This window comes from Mesoplodon bidens, assembly GCF_964165515.1.
Source record: "Mesoplodon bidens genome assembly, chromosome: 2".
In the NCBI taxonomy this organism is placed as follows: Eukaryota; Metazoa; Chordata; class Mammalia; order Artiodactyla; family Ziphiidae; genus Mesoplodon; species Mesoplodon bidens.
Genome location: NC_138177.1, coordinates 104867540 through 104889459, shown reverse-complemented (window position 1 = coordinate 104889459; position 21920 = coordinate 104867540). Strand labels below are relative to the sequence as shown.

Below are 21920 nucleotides of genomic sequence, written 5' to 3'. Positions count from 1 at the left end.
AATTAAAATTTAGGCATTTCATTTTATATAAACTTTAACTCAAAGAAAAACTATAGACAAATATTTAACTCTTCTTAATGAAATACATGCTGAAATATTTATGGTAAAGTATGCTGATGTTTGCAATTTACCTTGAAATGCATCAAAAAATAAGAGACTAATGGATGGATAGAGGGTGGAGGGATGGATAAGTGATAAAAGCAGAGTAAAATGTTAACGATAGAATCTTGGTGGTGGGTAAATCAGTGATTGCTGTAAAATTCTTTCAACTTGGCTTTATGTTTGAGGGAAGGAAACTACTACTTTTTCCATAAACTTCTGATCCCAAATTATGATTTACTTAAACTAAAAAAGAAAAAAAAAAACCTCTGGCATTCTTATATAAAAATCAATTACTGGGGCTTCCCTGGTGGCGCAGTGGTTGAGAGTCCGCCTGCCGATGCAGGGGACGCAGGTTCGTGCCCCGGTCTGGGAAGATCCCACATGCCGCGGAGCGGCTGGCCCCGTGAGCCATGGCCGCTGGGCGTGCGCGTCCGGAGCCTGTGCTCCGCAACGGGAGAGGCCACAGCAGTGAGAGGCCCACGTACCAAAAAAAAAAAAAAAAAAAAAAAAAAAAAAATCAATTACTTGCATTTCATTTATTACTTTCTAAAAAGTTTAATCACGCATGTAATTCAGGTAGTTACAGTTAATAAGATGACACATATACAGAAAGCAACTATTAGAATAAAGTAGGTAGGGACTTCCCTGGTGGCAGAGTTGTTAAGAATCTGCCTGCCAATCAGGGGACACGGGTTCGAACCCTGGTCCAGGAAGATCCCACATGCCGCGGAGCAACTAAGTCCGTGCGCCACAACTACTGAGCTTGCGCTCCAGAGCCCGAGAGCCACAACTACTGAAGCCCGAGCACCTACAGCCTGTGCTCCGCAACAAGAGAAGCCACTGCAATGAGAAGCCCGCTTGCCGCAATGAAGAGTAGCCCCCACTCTCCGCAATTAGAGAAAGCCCAAGTGCAGCAATGAAGACCAAATGCAGCCAAAAAAAAAGAGTAGGTAGAAAGAGAGAAGATAAAAAGCAAATGTAATTTTACTGTATGACAAATCTCCCTCAAATAGTTTTCTATTTATTGAACACCTCTAATGGTGCACTATTTTAAAAAATTTCAACTGCCTACACATTATTCAAAAGGTGCTGTTAATGGATTTAGTGCTGAAAATGCTTCAATTTGTCATTTCTGATGAGGGGATATCAAATGATCAGGTGATTTTATTTTATATAGCTCAGACTTAAATCATGAGCAATAGGTGGAGGTTAATGAATAAGATATGCAAATATACGTTGAGTTTCAAAAGGTTAGTTAAGTTAGGAGCTGCAACTTATCTACCTAACAAGGTTAAGCAATGTTTATAGCAAGAGAGCAGAGGTACCACAGGAAAAGAAAAGGGAAAGCTGGATGTGGAGTGGTAAGCGCTCCTGGGAATTAACTTCAAGTTCAAAGAATAATTGTTGGCACTTATCGGAGCTTTACAGCTGGGTAAAATATTAATTATGGCTTAAGTAGGTATTGATAAGAAAATACAAAACGCTCCTTATGCATTTGAATAATAGTTTTTTTCAAAAAATTCACTTACTTGATTGTCATTTTCATTATCTTTGATAACCAAATACCTCAGTAAGTTTAATGAAGCCATTATCCTGTTAATTAAAAATATATAATTTGTTACGTACAGTACAGTTTCATATAATCAACAATTTCAATGAATAAAGGTAAGTTAAAACCTTGGGTATATTTCCACAATTATGTTTGCCATTAGAAGCTTCTCCCTTTAAAATATCTTATCAGGAAATGACGAGGTGGCCGAGTGGTTGAGGCGATGGACTGCTAAAATATCACACATCTCACTCCCTTAACATAACGTATTACTTTTGTTCTCCAAGTTCACAAAATATAATTGTGAAAATTACTATTCATTTTTCCCCCAAGGGAGACTTGTTATCTTTAATGTTCGAGAGTACTGTCTTCTGTTTCCTGAAGTTTAAGATTCCTTTAAAAAATGCTTACAACCATTTCTCAACATTCATTCGAGTATACTGAAAGTAAAATTACTTGTATATGAAAAAAATTGATGTATGTCCTGGAAATAAAACAATAAAATCCAAATGTATAAGCCTTTTATAAGTTATATACACGAAATTCTTAGTGTTTAGTCACCAGTGCTATAGTCCCAAGTCTCTATGAGCTAGGTACCTCAAAGGTACAAAATCATACTGTTAGTCATAGTTCTGGAAAGAAGAATTTTTGATTTTGTTTTTATATAATATCTAATTACTTAAATATGAAAATCTTTATGTAATTTGATGAACTAACCATTGACTATAAAATCACAGGAAAATATGTTTTATTTTAGTTTAGGTTCCCAAAGCAGGTGTTTCACATTTTATTCTGAATTTACTATGTGAACCTTAGTAACGGTCACCTCACCTATCTGAGTTTTGCAGTAGATCTGTTTCAGCACCCTCTGGGAGAAAAAGTACCAAGTCTAGAAGGGAAATCAGCTGCGGTCCTGTAAACCATTTGTTATATGTTCTCTGAGAAGCAAAAGAAAAATTGAGAAAGGCTTTAAATAGTAAGTTGTTAGATATATGTGTTTTTCTAATACCTTGATACTACAAAAATAAGCTATTACACATTTAAAATATATATTTTTAACTTTAATTTCCATTCTTTCATTCACTATTTCTGGACACCTAGAACAAACTCTGCTAGTTTGAAAGCACTGGTGTGCTCTTTCTCTGTTCTCTATATGGAATTACTGAGTATTCACAAATAGACTTCAGTTTCCATTAACATTTCACAAGTATACAGCAAAACAAAAAAGTCGTATTATCAGTTTAAAAAATTAATACAATTTAAATCTATAGTTAACAAATTTCAAAATCCAGGTTTTTAAAAAAGAGTAGAAATGGAGAAAAAAATATACAGGCATACCTCATTTTACTGCACTTCCCTTTACTGCATTTTTTACATATTGAAAGTTTATGGCAACTCTGTGTCAAGCAACCCTATCAGCACCATTTTTCCAACAGCATTTACTCACTTCACATCTGTGTCACATTTTGATAATTCTCAAAATTTTCAAACTTTCATTAATATATATTTGTCATGGTGATCTGTGATCAGTGATCTCTGATGTTACATTGTTAACTCCTTTGGGGCACCATGAACCACGCTCATATAAGACGATGAACTTAATCAAAACGTGCTGTGTGTGTGTTCCAACTGCTCCAATGACTAGCCATTCCCCCATCTCTCTCCTTCTCCTTGGGCCTCCCTATTCCCTGAGACACAACAATATTGAAATTAGGCCAATTAATAACCCTACAAAGTATTCAAGTGAAACGAAGAGTCATATATGTCTCATTTTAAATCAAAAGCTAGAAATGATTAAGCTTAGTGAGGAAGCATGTCAAAGGCCGAGATAGGCCTCTTGTGCCAAACAGTTAAGCCAAGTTGTGAAGGCAAAGGAAAAGTTCTTGAAGGAAATTAAAAGTGCTGCTCCAGTGAACACATGAATGATAAGAAAGTGAAACAGCCTTATTGCTAATATGGAGACAGTTTTAGTGGTCTGGATAGAAGATCAAACAAGCCACAACATTCTCTTAGGCCAAAATGTAATCCAGAGCAAGGTCCTAACTCTTCAATTTTATGAAGGCTAAGAGAGGTGAGAAAGCTGCAGAAAAAAAGTTTGAAGCTAGCAGAGGTTGGTTCATGAGATTTAAGGAAAGCAGCCATCTCCAGAACATAAAAGTGCAAGGTGAAGCAGCAAGTGCTGACACAGAAGCTGCAGTAAGTTACCCAGAAAATCTAGCTAAGGTAATTAATGAAGGCAGCTATACTAACCAAAAGATTTTCAATGTAGATGAAAACAGTCTTACACTGAAACAAGATGCCATCTAGGCTTTCACAGCTAGAGGAGAAAATTCCTGACTTCAAAGCTTCAAAGGACAGGCTGACTCTCAGAGTAATACAGCTGGTGGCTTGAAGTTGAAGCCAATGCTTAATTTTTACCATTCCAAAAATTCTAGGGCCTTAAGAATCATGCCAAATCTACTCTGCCTGTGCTGTATAAATGGAACAAAACCTTGATGAGAGCACGTATGTTTATAACATGGTTTACTGAATATCTTAACCCTACTGTTGAGACCTACTGCTCAGAAAAAGACTACTTTCTAAATATTACTGCTCACTGACAATGTACCTCATCCCCCAAAAGCTCTAATGGAGATGTAAAATGAGATTAATGTTGTCTTCACGCCTGCTAACACAGTATCCATTCTGCAGCCCATGGAAAAAGGAGTAATTTCAATTTCAACTTTAAAGTCTTATTCTTTAAGAAATACATTTCATAAAGCTATAGCTGCCATAGACAGTGATTCTTCTGATGGATCTGCACAGAGCAAATTGAAAACCTTCTGGAATCATTCCTGATTCATGGGGAAAAGGTCAAAATATCAATCTTCACAGGAGTTTGGAAGAAGTTGATTCCAACCCTCAAAGATGACTAGGAAGAGTTCAAGACTTCAGTGGAGGAAGTAACTACAAATGTGGTGGAAATAGCAAGAGAACTAGAATTAGAAGTGGAGCCTGAAGATGTGACTGAATTGATGCAATCTCAATGATAAAATCTGAACGGATGAAGAGTTGCTTCTCATGGGTGGGCAAAGAAAATTGTTTCTTGAAACGGAATGGACTCCTGGTGAAGATGCTATGAAGACTGTTGAAATAACAACAAAGGATTTAGAATATTACATAAACTTAGTTGATACAGCGGTGGCAGAGTTTGAGAGGATTGATTCCAATTTTCAAAGAAGTCCTAGTGTAGGTAAAATGCTGTCAAACAGCATTGCATGTTACAGAGAAATCATTCGTGAAAGGAAGAGTCAATCTGTGTGGCAATCTTCATTGTTGTCTTATGTTAAGAAATTGCCTCAGACACCCCAACCTTCAGCAACCACTGTCCTGATCAGTCAGCTGCCATCAACATTGAGGCAAGACCCTCCACCAGCAAAAAGATTACAAGTCACTGAAAGCTCAGATGATGGTTAGCATTTTTTAGAAATAAAGTATTTTAAAATTAAGGTATGTACATTGTTTTTTTAGACATAATATTGCACTTAACAGACTAAAATATAGTGTAATTAACTTTGATATGCACTGGGGAAACCAAAAAATGTGTGTGACTCGCTTTACTGAGATTTTTGCTTTATCGTGGTGGTCTGGAACTAAACCCGCACTATCTCTGAGGTATGCCTGTACCCTAATACTAGAGATATAAAACATCCATAGAGCAAAATTCCACATTAATATATTCCACAAATGAATAAATATATCCTACAAAATAAATTGATAAATGACACCTTAGTTATGCTCTTACCTTTAATGACATGTCAATTTGATTTTTGATGTTTTGAATAATAAAGGCCTCCACACCTGAGTGATTACTTGTATTCAATAAGCACCTTTAAAGCAAAATTACAATACATTTGAAATGATCTAGACTGCATTATAATTAAATGATGATAAAAGTTTTACAAATTCAAATGGAGCATGTGCTATTTCTAGGAATACAAAAACCAGTGCATACAATTAGCAAGGTGATCAACCAATTACAAAGTCACCTATTATGATTTCTGCCCTCACTAACTGGCAAATTCTATTTTAACTGGGTCTTTCCAACACGAAATTTCTATTAAACCAAATTTGAATCTTTTTATGCATATAGTTGAAATGATTTAACATGGAAAGGATGGTGACTAGTGTAATAGCCTAAAATCTCCCCAAATTATTCCCTGTTAGACTAGTCTGGTTAGACTAACTTAATTGCAAAGAAAGGAAACTCAGTAATGAGCTTAAGAAGAAGGGGGAGATTTTTGGGTAGGAATAAAGGTAGATCAGAATAGGAAGCTGGTATAAGACATAAGCATCAAACTGAGGTTTCATAAACCTGCTCTGACTCTATCAATAGAAATGAAAAAAAGATAGAATCAAGAGTGCTAGTATTGGCCAACCCCAAAGAACACTTCTTAGCACTCTGACAGTGCCCCAATTTGGTTTTAACTCATTCTTATTACCTAGGTATCAACAAACTAAGGTTTGCAGGCCAAATCCAGCCTACTGCCTGTTTTGTTTTATTGGAACACACTTACTCCCACTACAAAGTTGAGCAGCTGCAACAGAGACTGTGTGGCCCACAAAGACTATACTTACTTATGGCCCTTTAAGAAAGTTTGCTGATCTTCAACTCAGAGAGTTGCTAGAATCTTTTCCTCCTCAAACAGTACTATTAATAAGCTCCACTGTTAAAGTGTATATAGCCTGTCAAAAGTTATAACTCCAGAGCCATTCATTTCAACTGTGAATAATGGACATTATTGACATATGTAAAGCTCTAGCAGGAGCCCCACCAATCTCAGTTTAATCTTCTAAGTCTATTTTAATTTTAGAGTATTTCAATTAAACTGAAATATATACTATTATTCATGTAATATATATTTATATATGTATCCATAATTTTTGATTAACCCTTCACTACCTATCACAGAGAAGAGAATTTATTATGATATGGCTTCCAGGTAGAGAAGAATTACATGTAAAACATACCAAAATACAGTAACCTAGAATAATTAATGGCATTAATTTGGTTTTTAATCAACCACACATTTTGCAATTAACCACTGATACATACCTAAATAAAGTATATTTGCCTTGTGGATCCAACTTGTTAATATACAGCTGAAGCATAGCTAAACCCTTTTTCCTCTAAAATGGAACAAATAATATGGTTACATAAACTAAAGATTAAATTATTTATTAAAATTTCTCACTGCAACTCATTTAGTTCCAGACATTTACATACCAATGTCTCAGTGGGGCAGAGTGTCATTACTTTAACTAAGCCCTGGAAATAAAAAAAAATTTTAATTCAAATGTTAGATTATATTGACTACAGAGAAACAACTATATTATCAATGGACACTAAAAATTCAGAGAAATGAGGGTAAGAGATTTAAAGATGAAGTAAATTTTCCCCTGAGCCTTTCATTCTACTGTTTTGTCTACAGGGAGCTTAGTACAATCCATTTTGTAAGTGCTATTGAGTGGGTGTTACAAAGTATATCGTTAGAAGTAATTTTCAATTATGTCTAGAGTGGCAAAAAAAATGAAACCGAACATACAGAAATATAATCCATTAATTTAAAATAATCAGGCTTATTACACTAACAAAAGCCATATTTTTCTATTTAAATAGAGGAAAAACAATTTTCTACATTGACATCTAAGACCTACTTGGCTATGATAACTAACAAACAGTATAACTAATAAACAGGCAAAATAAATCACAGGAGGGAAAAAAAATATCTTTGTAGTAATGAGTTATACACGCCTTGATGGAGTCCTGAGGACTTGAGTTATGATAAAAGTAAAGGAGCTTCATTTTCCAGGGTTTCTACAGAACCAAAGTGTTGAGGACGCAAGTTTTATTTTTCCACTAGATGCTATGCTGTCAACTATAGTAGCCACTAGCCACATATAGCTATTTAAGTTTAAATTAATTTAAATTAAATAAAATTTAGAATTCAGTTCCACATTTGAAGTGAACATCCCAAGTGTTCAATGTGGCTAGTGGCTTTCAAACTGTATGGCACAGATAATAGGACAATTTTACCATCACAAAAAGTTCTACTGGACAGCAAGGCACTAGAGTTTTCAAAGGATATGGAGAAGAAAGTGGGAGAGGAGTCTGAAAAGACCTTTACTTAAGTTCAGAATAGGAAAGGGGCTTTTTTCAAGATTAGAATACATATTTTACTTACCTGAGGTACAGTAAGAAAACTCTTGATTTCTAAGTACTGGTGAAGTAGACTGTTGTCCTCTACTCTCAATAAACCATTCTCCAACAGATCCTACAGATGAAAATATACGCAGAGATACATACATGGTAAAGTCAACAGCTGTATTTGTTAACATGACTATGTATTTAAATTATAATGGGTGCAAACAAATCTTACCAATCCTTTGGAGAAAACAGACTCCTCTGTTCTGGAAGAGAATATTAAAATTTATCAACGTGGTTTTCTAAACTGCTTTAGAATTATTCTTCATTTTCGGAAAAATAAAGCAAAAATTGAAATTTAAATACTTAAAAAATGCATATTAAGGAGAAATTCTTTTGAAGAACCTAGTCAAACTTCTTAACCTACCTTTGATCTATCTTTTGATTTGGCTACTGATATCCAAATCTGACCAAAAGCAGCCCACTCAGGGCTTATTTCCCGGTATCAGATCAGTAGATCTTCAACAGCAAGTGCTAAGAAATCAATTATACCTGATATAATACTAAGTATTCTAATTGATTAATAGGTAAAATCTTTTCAATTCTTTATATATATATATATATAAATTAATGCTTTCCATTTGTGATTATTAAGTTTTACAATCATTGTTAACTAAATATTTAAGATCTGTGGCAAAAAATATTATCTCAGGCTCCAGGTTCTTATTCTAACCATACAAGGAATTTAAAATGTTATGTTTTTTGGCTCAATGACTAAACAGTTTGGAAATCTTAAGATTATAGAACTTAAGATTGAAATCAATACATATTCTCATTTTATGAATATAACAGAAGCTAAGTAAAAATGTAAAATCATTAAGACATACATAATACAGTAAATTTACAGAGTTAATAACTACTTGTGCCAGGAGACCCTTGGAAATTCCTGCCTTGTAGGCCGAGGCTTTGGACATTTGCCATGTTACAAATCTTCCTTCACCCGGGAAGAGATGGGATTAATAAACTGTCACTAGTAATCCTAGAGGATAGTACTGAAAGGCCCTGGCTGATCTCAAGAGATAATTTAAACATGTTATAGAAAAAGAAAACAAAGCATATAGAGTTTTGCAAAATTCTTAAATATCTGTCTGGGAAAACTATGCATACCTGTTACTTGGTAATTTTTTTTAAAAAGAGGAAGTCTTCCTTCTTATTAGTGCCTCAAATGAGAAAAGCTATTGAATGATATCACTATCAATAATCTAAGCTATAAAAGGTGGAGTTAAGACACTTCCTTCCTTCTGATGCAGTTCACAGATTGTGTCCATGAAGCAAAACCAAGGATGAGTTTCTTTTATTGACCACCCCTCCTTAGATCGGACGAGGCAGCAGTGGGATAGAGGTGGTTTAATTTATCAACTTCTGAAATAAGCAAAGAAACCTTAGAAACAGATGACTGGAAACCTCCTTAGAAGACAATATTTTTAAATTATCTTTAGTTTAAAATATGAGATTTTGTTGTAAAAACCTCTTTGGTTCATTTCTCTCTCTGTTGTGAATATCTGCTTCACTATTTTATAAAATAATCAATTAATTAACTAGGGTCTGGCAAAGAGAAAGTAGTCTCCCCTGATCTTGACAAGGACTATTTTAACATTACTGTTTAATTCTGAGATGCCATCTAAATGATCTTACCTTTGTAAAAGGACTTCAATATGCCCCATATTAAACTGCAAAAGGTATGATGGGCTAAAATAGAAAAAAAAATGTATATATAAACACACACACATGCACACACACATATACGCATGCACTTTTAGAAGTTTTACATACATAAATACTGTTATGGGTTGAATTGTGTCCCCTCAAAAAAGATATGCTGGAGTCCTAACTGCCAGTACCTCAGCATATGACCTTATATGGAGAAAAAGTCTCTCTTTTTTAAAAAGTTGGGGTAGTGATGGGCAGGGACAGAGCAGGAACCCCCCACCCTGGGGACAGGATCTTTACAGAGGTAATCAAAATAAACTGAGGTCATTAATATGAGTCTTAATCCACTATGACTGGTATCGTTATAAAAAAGGGAAATGTGGGCAGAGACAAGCACACAGGGAGAATTCTATATGAAAATGAAGGCAGAGACTGGAGTGATGCATCTACAAGCCAAAGAACATCAAGGACTGCCAATAAGCCACCAGAAGCTAGGAAAGAAGCATGGAACAGATTCTCCTTCACAGCCCTCAGAAGGAACCAATCCTGACCACACCTTGACCTCAGACTTCTAACCTCTAGAATGATAAGATAATAAATTTCTGTTATTTTAAGCTATCCACAGTTTGTGGTACTTTGTTATGGCAGCTCTAGCACACTAATATACATACCTAAGTCATTTTGGTGGTAGAGTGTGATTAAGGGTATATGCTCTGGGGTCAGACAAAACTATGTTTGAATTCCACCTATCCTACTAACTAGTTGTATGATCTTGGGTGGTATGTATCATAACTTGTCTAAGCTAGTTATTTTCATCTGTAAAATGAGATAGTGCTCTATTTAAAAGGGTTATTATAAAGATTAGATAATGTATACAAAGCTGTTGTAGTGTTTAATACATGGTAAACATACAAGTGGTAGCTATTATTGCTATATTTACGTACAAATATATCTCCAGGTATATTCATACCTAAATATACAAATTACACAAATACGCCCAAGGCCTGCAACACAAATATACAATCTTTATTATCATGGACCTTAAAGTCTAAAAGGTGTTACATTATAGAAATATGTATTTATTTTTTAAAGTTTTGATTAAAAATTTAGTTTAAAAACTTTATGGGAAATGAAACACAAGGTCAAAGTCATTATAACAGGAAGATTCAGCCTAAATTGGGTGGTAAAGAAGGCTTTCCTCAGAAAGCTACATTTAGGATAAAGATGGTTCTAAGCATGTACAAAGGTCTTATAGAAGGAAGGTTCATGACATGTGAACAAGAAACCAAAAGATCTGTGTTACTGGAGCACAGTAAACAAGAGGAAAGGTGGTAGGAGATGAATCAGGACAATAAAGCAAGGACCAGATCATGCATAAGCTTGTCTCATGGGAAGGCATTTAAGACTTTATTCTTAGAGCCATTTAGGAAGCCACTGAAGGGTTTTCATTAAGGGAGTCTCTTAAAAGCTTCACTTTCTATGTGTTGAGAATAAATTGGATTAAAAGGGATTGAGGGTAGATATATAAATATCCACTCAGGATTACATTAATAATCCAGTGAAAAGATGATGGCAATTTAGACCACCCTATTGGTAACTGGCCCAACAGCTTCAAAACCAAGCTCAGTTTAACACTTTGTGACTCTTGTCCCAATCATTCCTTATGTCTATTTCAACACCCACCCACCCAACCACTTTTACTACTTGATGACTACTGGCTTTAAGGGATTATATGCAGTAATATTTAGCATAAAAATAGGTTTTGTTTATACTTCATTGAAAATGTACTAGTACATTAATAAACACATATTGGACATTAGATAAATGAGTTTGATGCTATTCCTTTCAGAATACATAAATAAACAATAACTCTTACCTTAAGACCATTGGAAGCTGATCAATACTGATGCCCTGTACAAATACTAGATATGCCAGAGAAGCCATAGAGTCTGATAACTGTTTGTCTTCTTCTTCCTCAAATTCAAGATAATCCCAAGTCTTCTCTTTCCTTCCATGATTAAAAATCATTTTGAGGAAAGGATGTCCAATTGCTGATAAAAATCCCTGTGAAATGGATAAAAAAGGAAGCTATAACAGACACTCTACTGTGCCCTCTCCCACCTCTCACATCCTATAAAATCCCCATCCTATAAAATCCCCTCCTCTTGAGTGTGGGTGGGACCTGTGAGACTTGCTTCTAACCAACAGAATATGGCAAGATGCCACCCCTATGATTAGATTATGTTATATGACAAAAGTGAAGGGATTTTTGCAGATGTAATTAAAGTCCCAAGTCAGCTGATTTGAGTTGAGAAGAGACACTATTCTCCATGGTCCCGACTTAACAGGAAGAAAGTTTTTAAACAGGATCCAGGCCCTCCTTAAGAGTCAGAAACTCACCCCTGCTGGCTTTAAAGAACTAAGCTGCCAAGTTACGAGGGGGCCTATGAAGAGGGCTGTCTGTCAAGGAACCACAGGCAGCTTCTAGAAACTGAAAGTGTTCCCTGGCCAGCAAGAGAATGGGGACCTCAATCCTATAGCTTCAAGAAGATAAGTTTTTGCCAACAACCTGAAGGAACTAAGTGGGTGGGAAGATGAAACAGTTCTGGAGATGGATGGTGGTGATCGTTACACAGCAATGTGAATGTACTTAATGCCACTGAACTATACAGTTAGTGGTTAAAATGGTAAATTTTATATATATTTTATCACAATTTAAAAAATACTTCAGAGATATTTGAGAACAATCTAAAAATGTGAGACATACAAGTATCATGAAATGATAGTAAACTACTCAAATGAAGAATACTCTAGGAATGCGCTACTGACCACTGTCTGCCTGCATATGGACTGGGCAGGAGGAACACTGGCCAGTGGCTGAAGAGACAGAGGAAACAGTGCTGATGCCTCAGGTCATATGGGCTCTTGTGTTGTAAGAGAAAGAGAAGCATCCCTGCCTGAGTTAACTGACTACAGTTTTATGTTTGTTCATTTGTTTTAAGGGGGGAAGGAAAGAGAAAAAGAGAGACTTAAGAAATACAAGGTCACTGCTATGCCTCTTATACCATTTCCAATTCTAGTGTGCTGGAAAGCACCTGACCTTCAGAATCCAATGAAATTAATCGGAGTTTTGGCTCTACCACCTATTAGCTGTTAGATACTGGGTTAGTGACCTAACCTCTTTAAAGCCTCAGTTTCCTTATCTAGAAAATGACATAATACGTATGTCAATATTTATTGAGAAGCTCCACAAAAAAAGTTTAAGAAAGTTAAGGTCACAACAAACTACTATACAGAAGTCAAGGGAATGACAGAAACAGCTAAGCTAAAGCTGACCTTCCACATATTCACTCATTTATTCAATAAATACTTGAGTGCCAGGCACTGGGCCTGCCATTGTAGAGAATTAGAAAGCCAAATAATACTTTTCTGGTCTTTAGGGAGTTAAAACCTGCCTACTCCAGATGGCTCCATTAGTCATTTCAGAACACAAAAATCAACCATGGAAAATAATCCTCAGTCACAAGAGACTGCTATTCAGCCACCAGATGCTAAATACGTACTGATTTTCGAAGCCTTGCATTCTTGTTATATCCATAAAACAAAAATTTACTGTATTCAGATTCCAAATGTCCTCTTAATCATGAAGCTCCATTACTTCATTCAGCCAATGCTAGATGTGTTTTGGGTTTTTTTTTTCCAGAGTAAGGTTATTAGCCTTTTAGAAAATCATTATATGTAACCAGATCCTACAGTGCTGCTGTAGATATTTGGGGTCCCCCGTGTCCAATTAGGGTCTTCACTATCTATCCACACACCATCCAGCAGCCTTGCTCAGATCCAACATATCTGCCCCTCTACAATTTCTCATGGCAGTCTTTGCCCTTTCATGAAATGTCCCTACGCTGCTGCCCCTGGGACATTCAAGCAGTCTATACCAAAACAACTTGTGCCAGAGAGATGGCTGAGGCATGCCACATTTACCTATACTTCTTCAGCATAGAACAGAAGGCACCTCCTCACTTCACTTCCTACCCTGATTTCACTTCTATTTCTTAACTGCTTTGTGCTTCCTCACTGCTGGCTTTACTTCTAATGTGCCTTCCACTGACTGAGACCATGGAACCTCTTCCCTGTATCCTCAACCTCTTCATAGGATGCTTACTCTATCTCACTGCTCTCATTAAACCTGACTGGTTTCTGGTGGGAGCTGCTCATACTCTTACACCTCTTACACTGCACAGCCAGGAAGGCAGCAGTAGGAAAGGGTGGTATGGGTAGAGGCTTAGTATTATCTTGGTGCTTCCTGCACTCTCAGGCAAAAGCACATTTTCCTTTGAGGCAGGTGCCATACTGCCCTTTATGTGTCCTCATCTCTGTCATACGCTGACTTCCTGGTCATTTCCCCATGTTCACGGAAGACTGGTACCTGCTCACATCCTTTTTCTCTATCCAACTCCTGCTATGATCCTAGAAAATTGAATGTTCATGTAGATAACTCCTGTAACAGGCCAGCCTCATGGTTTTTCTGACCACTAAATTCTAATGACCTTAATTTCTAATCCGTTTTGGCACCTAATTCCATCCTGGATCTCTATCAAAATTTGGAGCTATTCCATATTAGATACCTAAACTCCAGCATCTCATTTTCTGACCACAATTCCTTATTTTACATCCCATGCCAACCTACTCATCTACCTCTAACTTCTCTAGTCTTGTTATGCCTTCATTTTAACCTACCCATCTGTCCCCTCTTAATCCCCTTCTTTCCCTAACCAACCAACGCACTATTAGTTATTTGAACTATCTGCACCCTATATTTCCATTAGCTACGTCTACCCAATAAAATGCCAGCCTTGGAAAAACAGCTACAAACCACCTTCTCTACTTCTGCACTCAGGTAGCTGAGTACTGCTCGAGAAAAACCACACAAAAATAGTATTATCACTATAGTTGTGGTCTCCAACCACAGTTGCCAAGTGCTTAGCACAACTGACTAATGTTTTCTTCGTCTTCTACCTCTCTTTTCTTTCCACTCAATATTCCAAACCTTTACCAGTTTCCTGAAGCCCCTCATTCAGTCCTCATTTCCACCTCTTATTCTTTTTTTTTTTTTGCCGTACGCGGGCCTCTCACTGTTGTGGCCTCTCCCGTTGCGGAGCACAGGCTCCGGACGCGCAGGCTCTGCGGCATGTGGGATCTTCCCGGACTGGGGCACGAACCCGTGACCCCTGCATCGGCAGGCAGACTCTCAACCACTGCGCCACCAGGGAAGCCCTCCACATCTCATTCTTAAGGGATCTGAGGACAGTGGGTCTGATTCCCTCAATTATAATAATATTAATAATTATATAATAAGAATAATATAATTCCCTCAATTATAATACTCCATTTCTGCTACAAATTTTTCTACCTGCATACCAGTTCTTGCGTCTTCCTCTCCAGGTGTCCTCAATCCCATGCCCAGCTGTCTGCTCTCCTTGAGCCACATTATTTCAGTTATCCCATAACACTTCTCTTTTCCCCTGTGATGGTTCCCACCCCTTCAGTCTATAAACATGCTCACACCTCTTGTCTCCCCCAGTTACCTTCCTATCTAAGGCCGTGTCTTCTCTATTGCCTCTGTTCTTCCTTATTCATCCAAACTCTTAAAGAACAGCTTATACTAGTCATCTCCTTTTTCTCATTTTTCACGCACTCCTTTATCTAGTCCACTGATTTTTGTCTCCCACACTCCACTCAAACTGCTCTTGCTAAGATTGTCAGTGCCATCTTACTTCCTAAATCCAACGGATGCTTTTCAACTCCTACTCTACAGACTATCTCTGCTGCAATTAACAGTAGCAATCATTTCCTTCTTCCTGAACTCTACTGCCCCAGTTTCTGTGATATTTTCATCACCTCTTTGACTCTCCTTCCTTGGTCTCTTTGGTGGGCTCATCTTAAGTGCTGGTACCCTACAGGATTCAGTCCTGAACGCTCTTCTTTTCTCACATTGATCTACCGCTTTGGGTAATCTCATCTACTCTTTTCCAAAATTTGCTCCTTGAAAACCTGTTCTCTCTGGGTATTAGAGATACATATATTAGAAATTATTGTTAATCTTGTTAGGTGTCATAATGGCATTGTGGTTTTTTTTTTAAAAAGTCTTTGCCAATTAGAGAAGCATACATAAAGACTCACAGATGAAATGATATATCTAGACTTTCTATAAAATACTACAGCAAAAAAAGAGGGAGGCTGGGGGTGGGGGGAGGGATGAACTGGGAGATTGGGACTGACATACACGCACTACTGTATATAAAATAGATCACTGGGCCTCCCTGGTGGCGCAGTGGTTGAGAGTCCGCCTGCCGATGCAGGGGATACGGGTTCGTGCCCCGGTCTGGGAGGATCCCATATGCCGCGGAGCGGCTGGGCCCGTGAGCCATGGCCTCTGGGCCTGCGCGTCCGGAGCCTGTGCTCCGCAACGGGAGAGGCCACAACAGTGAGAGGCCCGCATACCGCAAAAAGAAAAAAAAAAAAAAAAAAAAAAATAGATCACTAACAAGGACCTACTGTATAGCACAGGGACTCTACTCAGTACTCTGTAATGGCCTATTACAGAGTAAGAATAAGAGTGGATATATGTATATGTATAACTGAATCACTTTGCTGTACACCTAAAACTAACACAACACTGTGTATCAACTATACTCCAATAAAAATTAATTTTAAAAAATTAAAAAAAATAAACTAACTACGTTGTTTATCAACTCAAAAAAAGAGGGAGGCTAGATAAAACAAGACTGGCAAAAAGGTTGATAATTGCTAAAGCAGGGCAGGAGGTACATGAGAGTATGTTATATTGTTCTATTTTTATGAATGTCTTAAATTTCCATAATAAAAAAAATTTTTTTAAGTACAAAACCCCCTACTGCTTGCTGTGTATTCTCTATCTTAATTTTTGGCAACTTCACCTGTCCTGTTAACTAAGCAAAAACCCTTGTCCATAACTCAACCTTTTTACTATTCTTCTAAATCCGATCCATTACCAAACTTTGCTAATTTTATCTACCTATAAAGTTCTCAAATCTGCCTTCTCTTCTTTCCATACTCAGGCTCTCATCATTATCATTTAACTCCCAAAAGACACCTAACCCATCTCTCTACTTCCACTCTTAGTTAAGTTCATCCTCCAATAAAGTGATGAACTCAAAACAGTTTGATTACATCACCCCCAGGCTTAAAATCCTTAACAGTTTCCAACTTTCATAGACATCTTGGGGTACATATATCACATATGGTGCTGTTTATGTTGGATCCAGAGGTTTACACTGTACTCTAGCATTGGCAACAATGAAGAGGCCCCAGGCTCTTAGGTACTCCTGGGAAAATCCCTTCCCCCATCCCTCTCCATCACTCATAACCTCTTTACCACTACCTTGACCATCAGCATTAACCCCATTAAACTATGTATCTGTTTATATCAGTTACCAAATCATCTCTCATCCTCAGAAGCTATTTCCCCTAAAGGTCTGGCATCTCCTCTCCTAACTCCTCCTATCCCTCCTCAAATTTCAAATTCAGGATACAGAGGGCTGACTGTAAGTTATACACAGATTTTTGACTGAGCAGAGTTGTGGTGCCCCTACCCCCTGAGCATTGTTCAAGGGTCAACTATATAATAGGATCTTTTAAAAAATTATATATGTATATATTTATTTATTTATAAGTATTAGGGCAGAAAAAATTCTGGAAGGTGTTGTGAGATAACAGAAAATATATATATATTGGTCTCTGCTACTGGTTGCTGGCACGGGGCTCCTGAAACCCTTGTTTTTCTTTTTCTTCCTGAAACCCTTATAACTTCCTAAGTGATAAGAGCACTAGGAACATCTCTTGTTCTAATGTTTGTCTTTAACCCTGTCCCTGACAAAGAGCTCTAAAACCTCTGTAAATTCTTAAGTGATAAGACACTAGGAGCATCTTTTGTTCTATTAAAGTGACTCTGAGTGGACACTAAGATGGTTCCTGGATGGGGGGTGGTAATGAGAAAGACCAAGCCATGATTAGAAGCTTGGAATTTTGAGCCCCATCCCCCAGTTCTGTAGAGAGGGGAGAGGGACTGGAAACGGAGTTAATATCTTATCATGCCTAAATGAGGAAGCCTACATAAAATCCCCAAAGTATGGGTTTCAGAGAGCTTCCAGGTTAGTGAACACATCCACATACTGGGAGCGTGATGCACTCCAACATCATGAGAACAGAAGCTCATGCACCTGAGACCCTCCCAGACCTTGACCTATGTATTATTATCTCTTCATTTGGCTGTTCATCTGCATCCTTTATCATATCCTTTAATAAACTAGTAAACATAAGTAAGGGTTTCCTTTAATTCTGTGAGCCGTTCTAGCAAATAATCGAACCCAAAGGGGAGGAGGTCATGGAACCTCTGATTTGTAGCCAAGTCAAAGAGAAGTTGTGGGTAACCTGGGGACCTAACACGAGCACTTGGCATCTGAAATAGGGAGCAGTCTCATGGGACTGAGCCCTTAACCTGCAGAATCTGATACTATCTCCAGGTAGTTAGTGTCAAAATTGAGTTTAACTGTAGGACACCCAGCTGGTTCTGCAGAATTGCTTCGTGTGGGAAAGAAACCCAGTGGGCCTTCCCTGGTGGCTGCATTGGTAGGCTGATTCCCTCAGAGGTTAGGAATCTGCCTACCAATGCAGGGGACACGGGTTCGAGCCCTGATCCAGGAAGATCCCACATACGGCGGAGCAACTAAGCCTGTGCGCCACAAATACTGAGCCTGTGCTCTAGAGCCCATGAGCCACAACTACTGAAGCCTGAGCGCCTAGAGCCAGTGCTCTGCAACAAGAGAAGCCACCACAATGAGTAGCACACGCACCACAATGAAGAGTAGCCCCTGCTCGCCGCAACTAGAGAAAAGCCCATGTGCAGCAATGAAGACCCAACACGGCCAAAAATAAATAAATAAATTTATTTATTTTTTAAAAAAGAAAGAAAAGATAAAAACCCCACACATTTTGTGACCAGAAATGCCAGAAGTGAAGTGTTCTGAGTGAAAGTAAAGGAAAAAGACACAGAAGGAGAACTGTAGATTTTTCCAATACAGGTGTTAATATTATTTATATCTAGTTATTGAAATTATTGCAGTTTGTTTTTCATCTTTTTGTTTATCTATATTCTATAAAAAATACATATTGCTTTATTAATAAATGTATCAATTTACATGCCCATGTGCAGTATATGAGAATACAGCAGGTAATATTTTAGATTATAGCAGATTTTATAACATTAAATTAGTTGTACTTACTATTATTTCAGATGCAAAACACCTTAAAGGATCATCTCCAGTGTCATCAGACTGCTCAAGGAATTGTGCTGTCAGCAAAGGGTATTTCAAGCTTCTGAAACAACTAAAATTTAAGAAATGGGTAACGATGAATACAGCACTTCCTAAGTATAAAATAACTAGTTTTCACATGAAAAATAACATAAGCACCAATAACCCAATGGCCTGTAAAACTGGTGATATAAGATCCTTCTTACTAGTAATGGGGAGAGCATGAGAATACCTTGCTAGATTCAATGTAGAGAGTCACTTCCATGTCTGGACTATACCAATGGATACTGAATATTTGTCTTAGGACCAGTGCTAGTGTATACGTAGTTTTCATTAGTTTAAGGAAAATCAGGACAATACAGTAATTTTTTCATAAAGCTATATTTGTTTTATTTAGAAAATCAAATTTATTCTGTGATTAAGCCTTACCTATTTTAGTTAAAATATGTTTTCTTTCATGAAATAATGGGTTTTATAAATGGTAAAAAAATGCTTTAATGTCCTAACCTGACAAAATAGAAAGCTAACAATGGTTTTAGTCTCAAAATTTTAAAAATAAAATTACTGGTCCATGTTGTTCAATATAATCCAGTCCAGCACTATCCAAGAGCCCCATATATAATTAAAAAATTTTTAGTGGTCACATTAAAAAAGTAGTGAGACAAGAAAAATTAATTTAAATAATTTATCTTATTAACCCATATATCAGAAACATTATTTCAATATGTTACCAGTATAAAAATTATTAAGGTATTTTAGTATTTCTTTTAATAACAAGTCTTTGAAATACAGGGAGGATTTTACACTTAGAGCACTAAATTTGGACTAACCATATGTCAAGTGCTTGACAGCCATACTGAACAGTGCATACATAGTCTACAGCAGGGGTCCCCAACCCCTGGGCCACGGACCGGTACTGGTCCGAGGCCTGTTAGGAACCGGGCTGCACAGCAGGAGGTGAGCGGAGGGCAAGCAAGCGAAGCTTCATCGGCAGCTCTCCATCACCCCCCATGGCTCCCCATCACTTGCATTATCGCCTGAACCATCCCGCACCTCCCGCTCCTCCCCGTCCGTGGAAAAATTGTCTTCCACGAAACTGGTCCCTGGTGCCAAAAAGGTTGGGGATTGCTGGTCTACAGTACCCCTGGAGTGAATGCTACTGGGTTCTCTGCTACTGTTTTTATTGTCAAATTGGAAGTTCAACTGTCTGGTGCATCTTCTGCTGCTTTCAAAGGCAGAGTAAAAACATAATTCCCCTGTAGAAAACCAGATTCTTTGAGCTACACCTATCTATTTCCTTCACTGCTATTATTCATTTACCATGATGAGTAAAGGCAATCCATAAAAGAATATAAGTAAACTAAACAAATGGATTTTGGCTTCATTTTTTTAAAAATATCGATGCTTAGGGGCCTCCCTGGTGGCGCAGTGGTTGGGAGTCCGCCTGCCGATGCAGGGGATACGGGTTCGTGCCCTGGTCTGGGAGGATCCCATATGCCGCGGAGCGGCTGGGCCCGTGAGCCATGGCCGCTGGGCCTGCGCGTCCGGAGCCTGTGCTCCGCAACGGGAGAGGCCACAGCAGTGAGAGGCCCGCATACTGCAAAAAGAAAAAAAAAAAAAAAAAAAAAAAAAAATATATCGATGCTTCATTAAATGCCCATGTTATATCAACTGAACCCCATATTCTTCTAAAATTCAAAATTAGAAACTAGATTTAAATTTCCATTGCACACAAATAAAACAAAGAAACATAAAATAACTGAACTATCCCTTAAGTCCATTATGAATTATTCTTAAAAATATACTTACAATTTCAGTATTTCATCCTTTAATTTTTCATTTTCCATTGAGTTTTCCTTGTTATCAATGACATCTTCCACAAAAGGCTTAGTGAACTCTATTAAGGCCTTGCAGCACTGACAAAGGCCATAGTCATCTGCTTGTATTTGTTGTTTTGAGTATGGAACAGGAAGGAGAGACAGCTGACTCCAAAGCGTAGACAATGCTAATCCAACTGAATATGCCTTCTTGTTACGAAGTTTCTGAATCACTAAAACAGAGAACAAGTTGTTACTTGAGGCAGCCTCATCAAGTATGCTAAACATGGGAGAAGTCCAATAAATGCAGAAGTACAACACATATTTCTCCCCCATATTTTGACAACTCTGATATCAGGATGACATATCATAGCTTAACTGGCAGTATTTTTTTCCTTCTTAGGGGTTCATAAAATAATGGAGCATCTTACAATCATGGTACTTTACAACAGATGCCATGAAATTTTGTTTAGGTATGTTTATACCACAGGTTACATACTTAAAACGAAAACACTTCTTTCCATACTTTTTGGTTGTTATAAGTATAAAATAGGAACAAGTGTCTTGTAAACTATAAAGCACTGTAAAAGTGAAAGGTAGTAGTATTAGATTTTTTTTCTAGAAGACTTTAAATATTTTAAGTTATACAAAGCTGTTGGGAATTCACATTTAAAATAAATTTACTCTAGCTTCTGATTTTGGGTCCTTCTACCAGACTCCGAGTTATATGTACGTTATAAAATGAAAAAGTGGTCTCTTCCCATGCATAAATACTGTCTGCCTTGGTTGCCAAAGTCCATTACTTACCAATACTGTTTTTACACTCAGTTATGGAAACTTTTCTTTCCACACTTGTTTCATTGTTCAGTAGTACCTTTGTTATTCCCAATCCCAACCTCCTAAAGCAAAGGCTGAGCAATGCCGTGCCCGATACTATTCTTAATTAAGATACATGACTACCACAATGCTATCAAACTGAGCACTGCAGAGGCAATCCTTTAAATATGTTTATAGGAAAAATTCTAAATATAAGTTGCAGATAGGAATGTTAAGCAAAAAGCTATAGGTCACAACAAAGCACATGAAAAAGAGCATGACATTCAACAAAATATTTACTGGGTACCATCTCTGTGCCAGGTGTTGCCATCTTTCTATATGAGCAGCAGGATTCAAACTGGCATTGCTATTACTAGTTTAAGCAGAGT

At 37.4% G+C, this 21920-nt stretch overlaps 1 protein-coding gene across 2 annotated transcripts in view; it reads right to left on the bottom strand.

Moving 5' to 3' along the window:
- Window positions 1-21920, bottom strand: part of GLMN (glomulin, FKBP associated protein) — a 45266-nt gene that overhangs the window by 13685 nt on the left and 9661 nt on the right. For both annotated transcript variants that reach the window (XM_081223850.1, XM_081223851.1), the window contains 11 exons: window positions 20708-20948; window positions 18869-18971; window positions 11422-11609; window positions 9531-9584; window positions 8071-8101; window positions 7876-7965; window positions 6918-6959; window positions 6747-6820; window positions 5436-5520; window positions 2483-2589; window positions 1632-1695 (listed from right to left, as the gene is read on the bottom strand). In XM_081223850.1, the coding sequence (XP_081079976.1) occupies window positions 1632-1695; window positions 2483-2589; window positions 5436-5520; window positions 6747-6820; window positions 6918-6959; window positions 7876-7965; window positions 8071-8101; window positions 9531-9584; window positions 11422-11609; window positions 18869-18971; window positions 20708-20948 (1079 nt within the window). The remainder of the gene's footprint in view (window positions 1-1631; window positions 1696-2482; window positions 2590-5435; window positions 5521-6746; window positions 6821-6917; window positions 6960-7875; window positions 7966-8070; window positions 8102-9530; window positions 9585-11421; window positions 11610-18868; window positions 18972-20707; window positions 20949-21920) is intronic.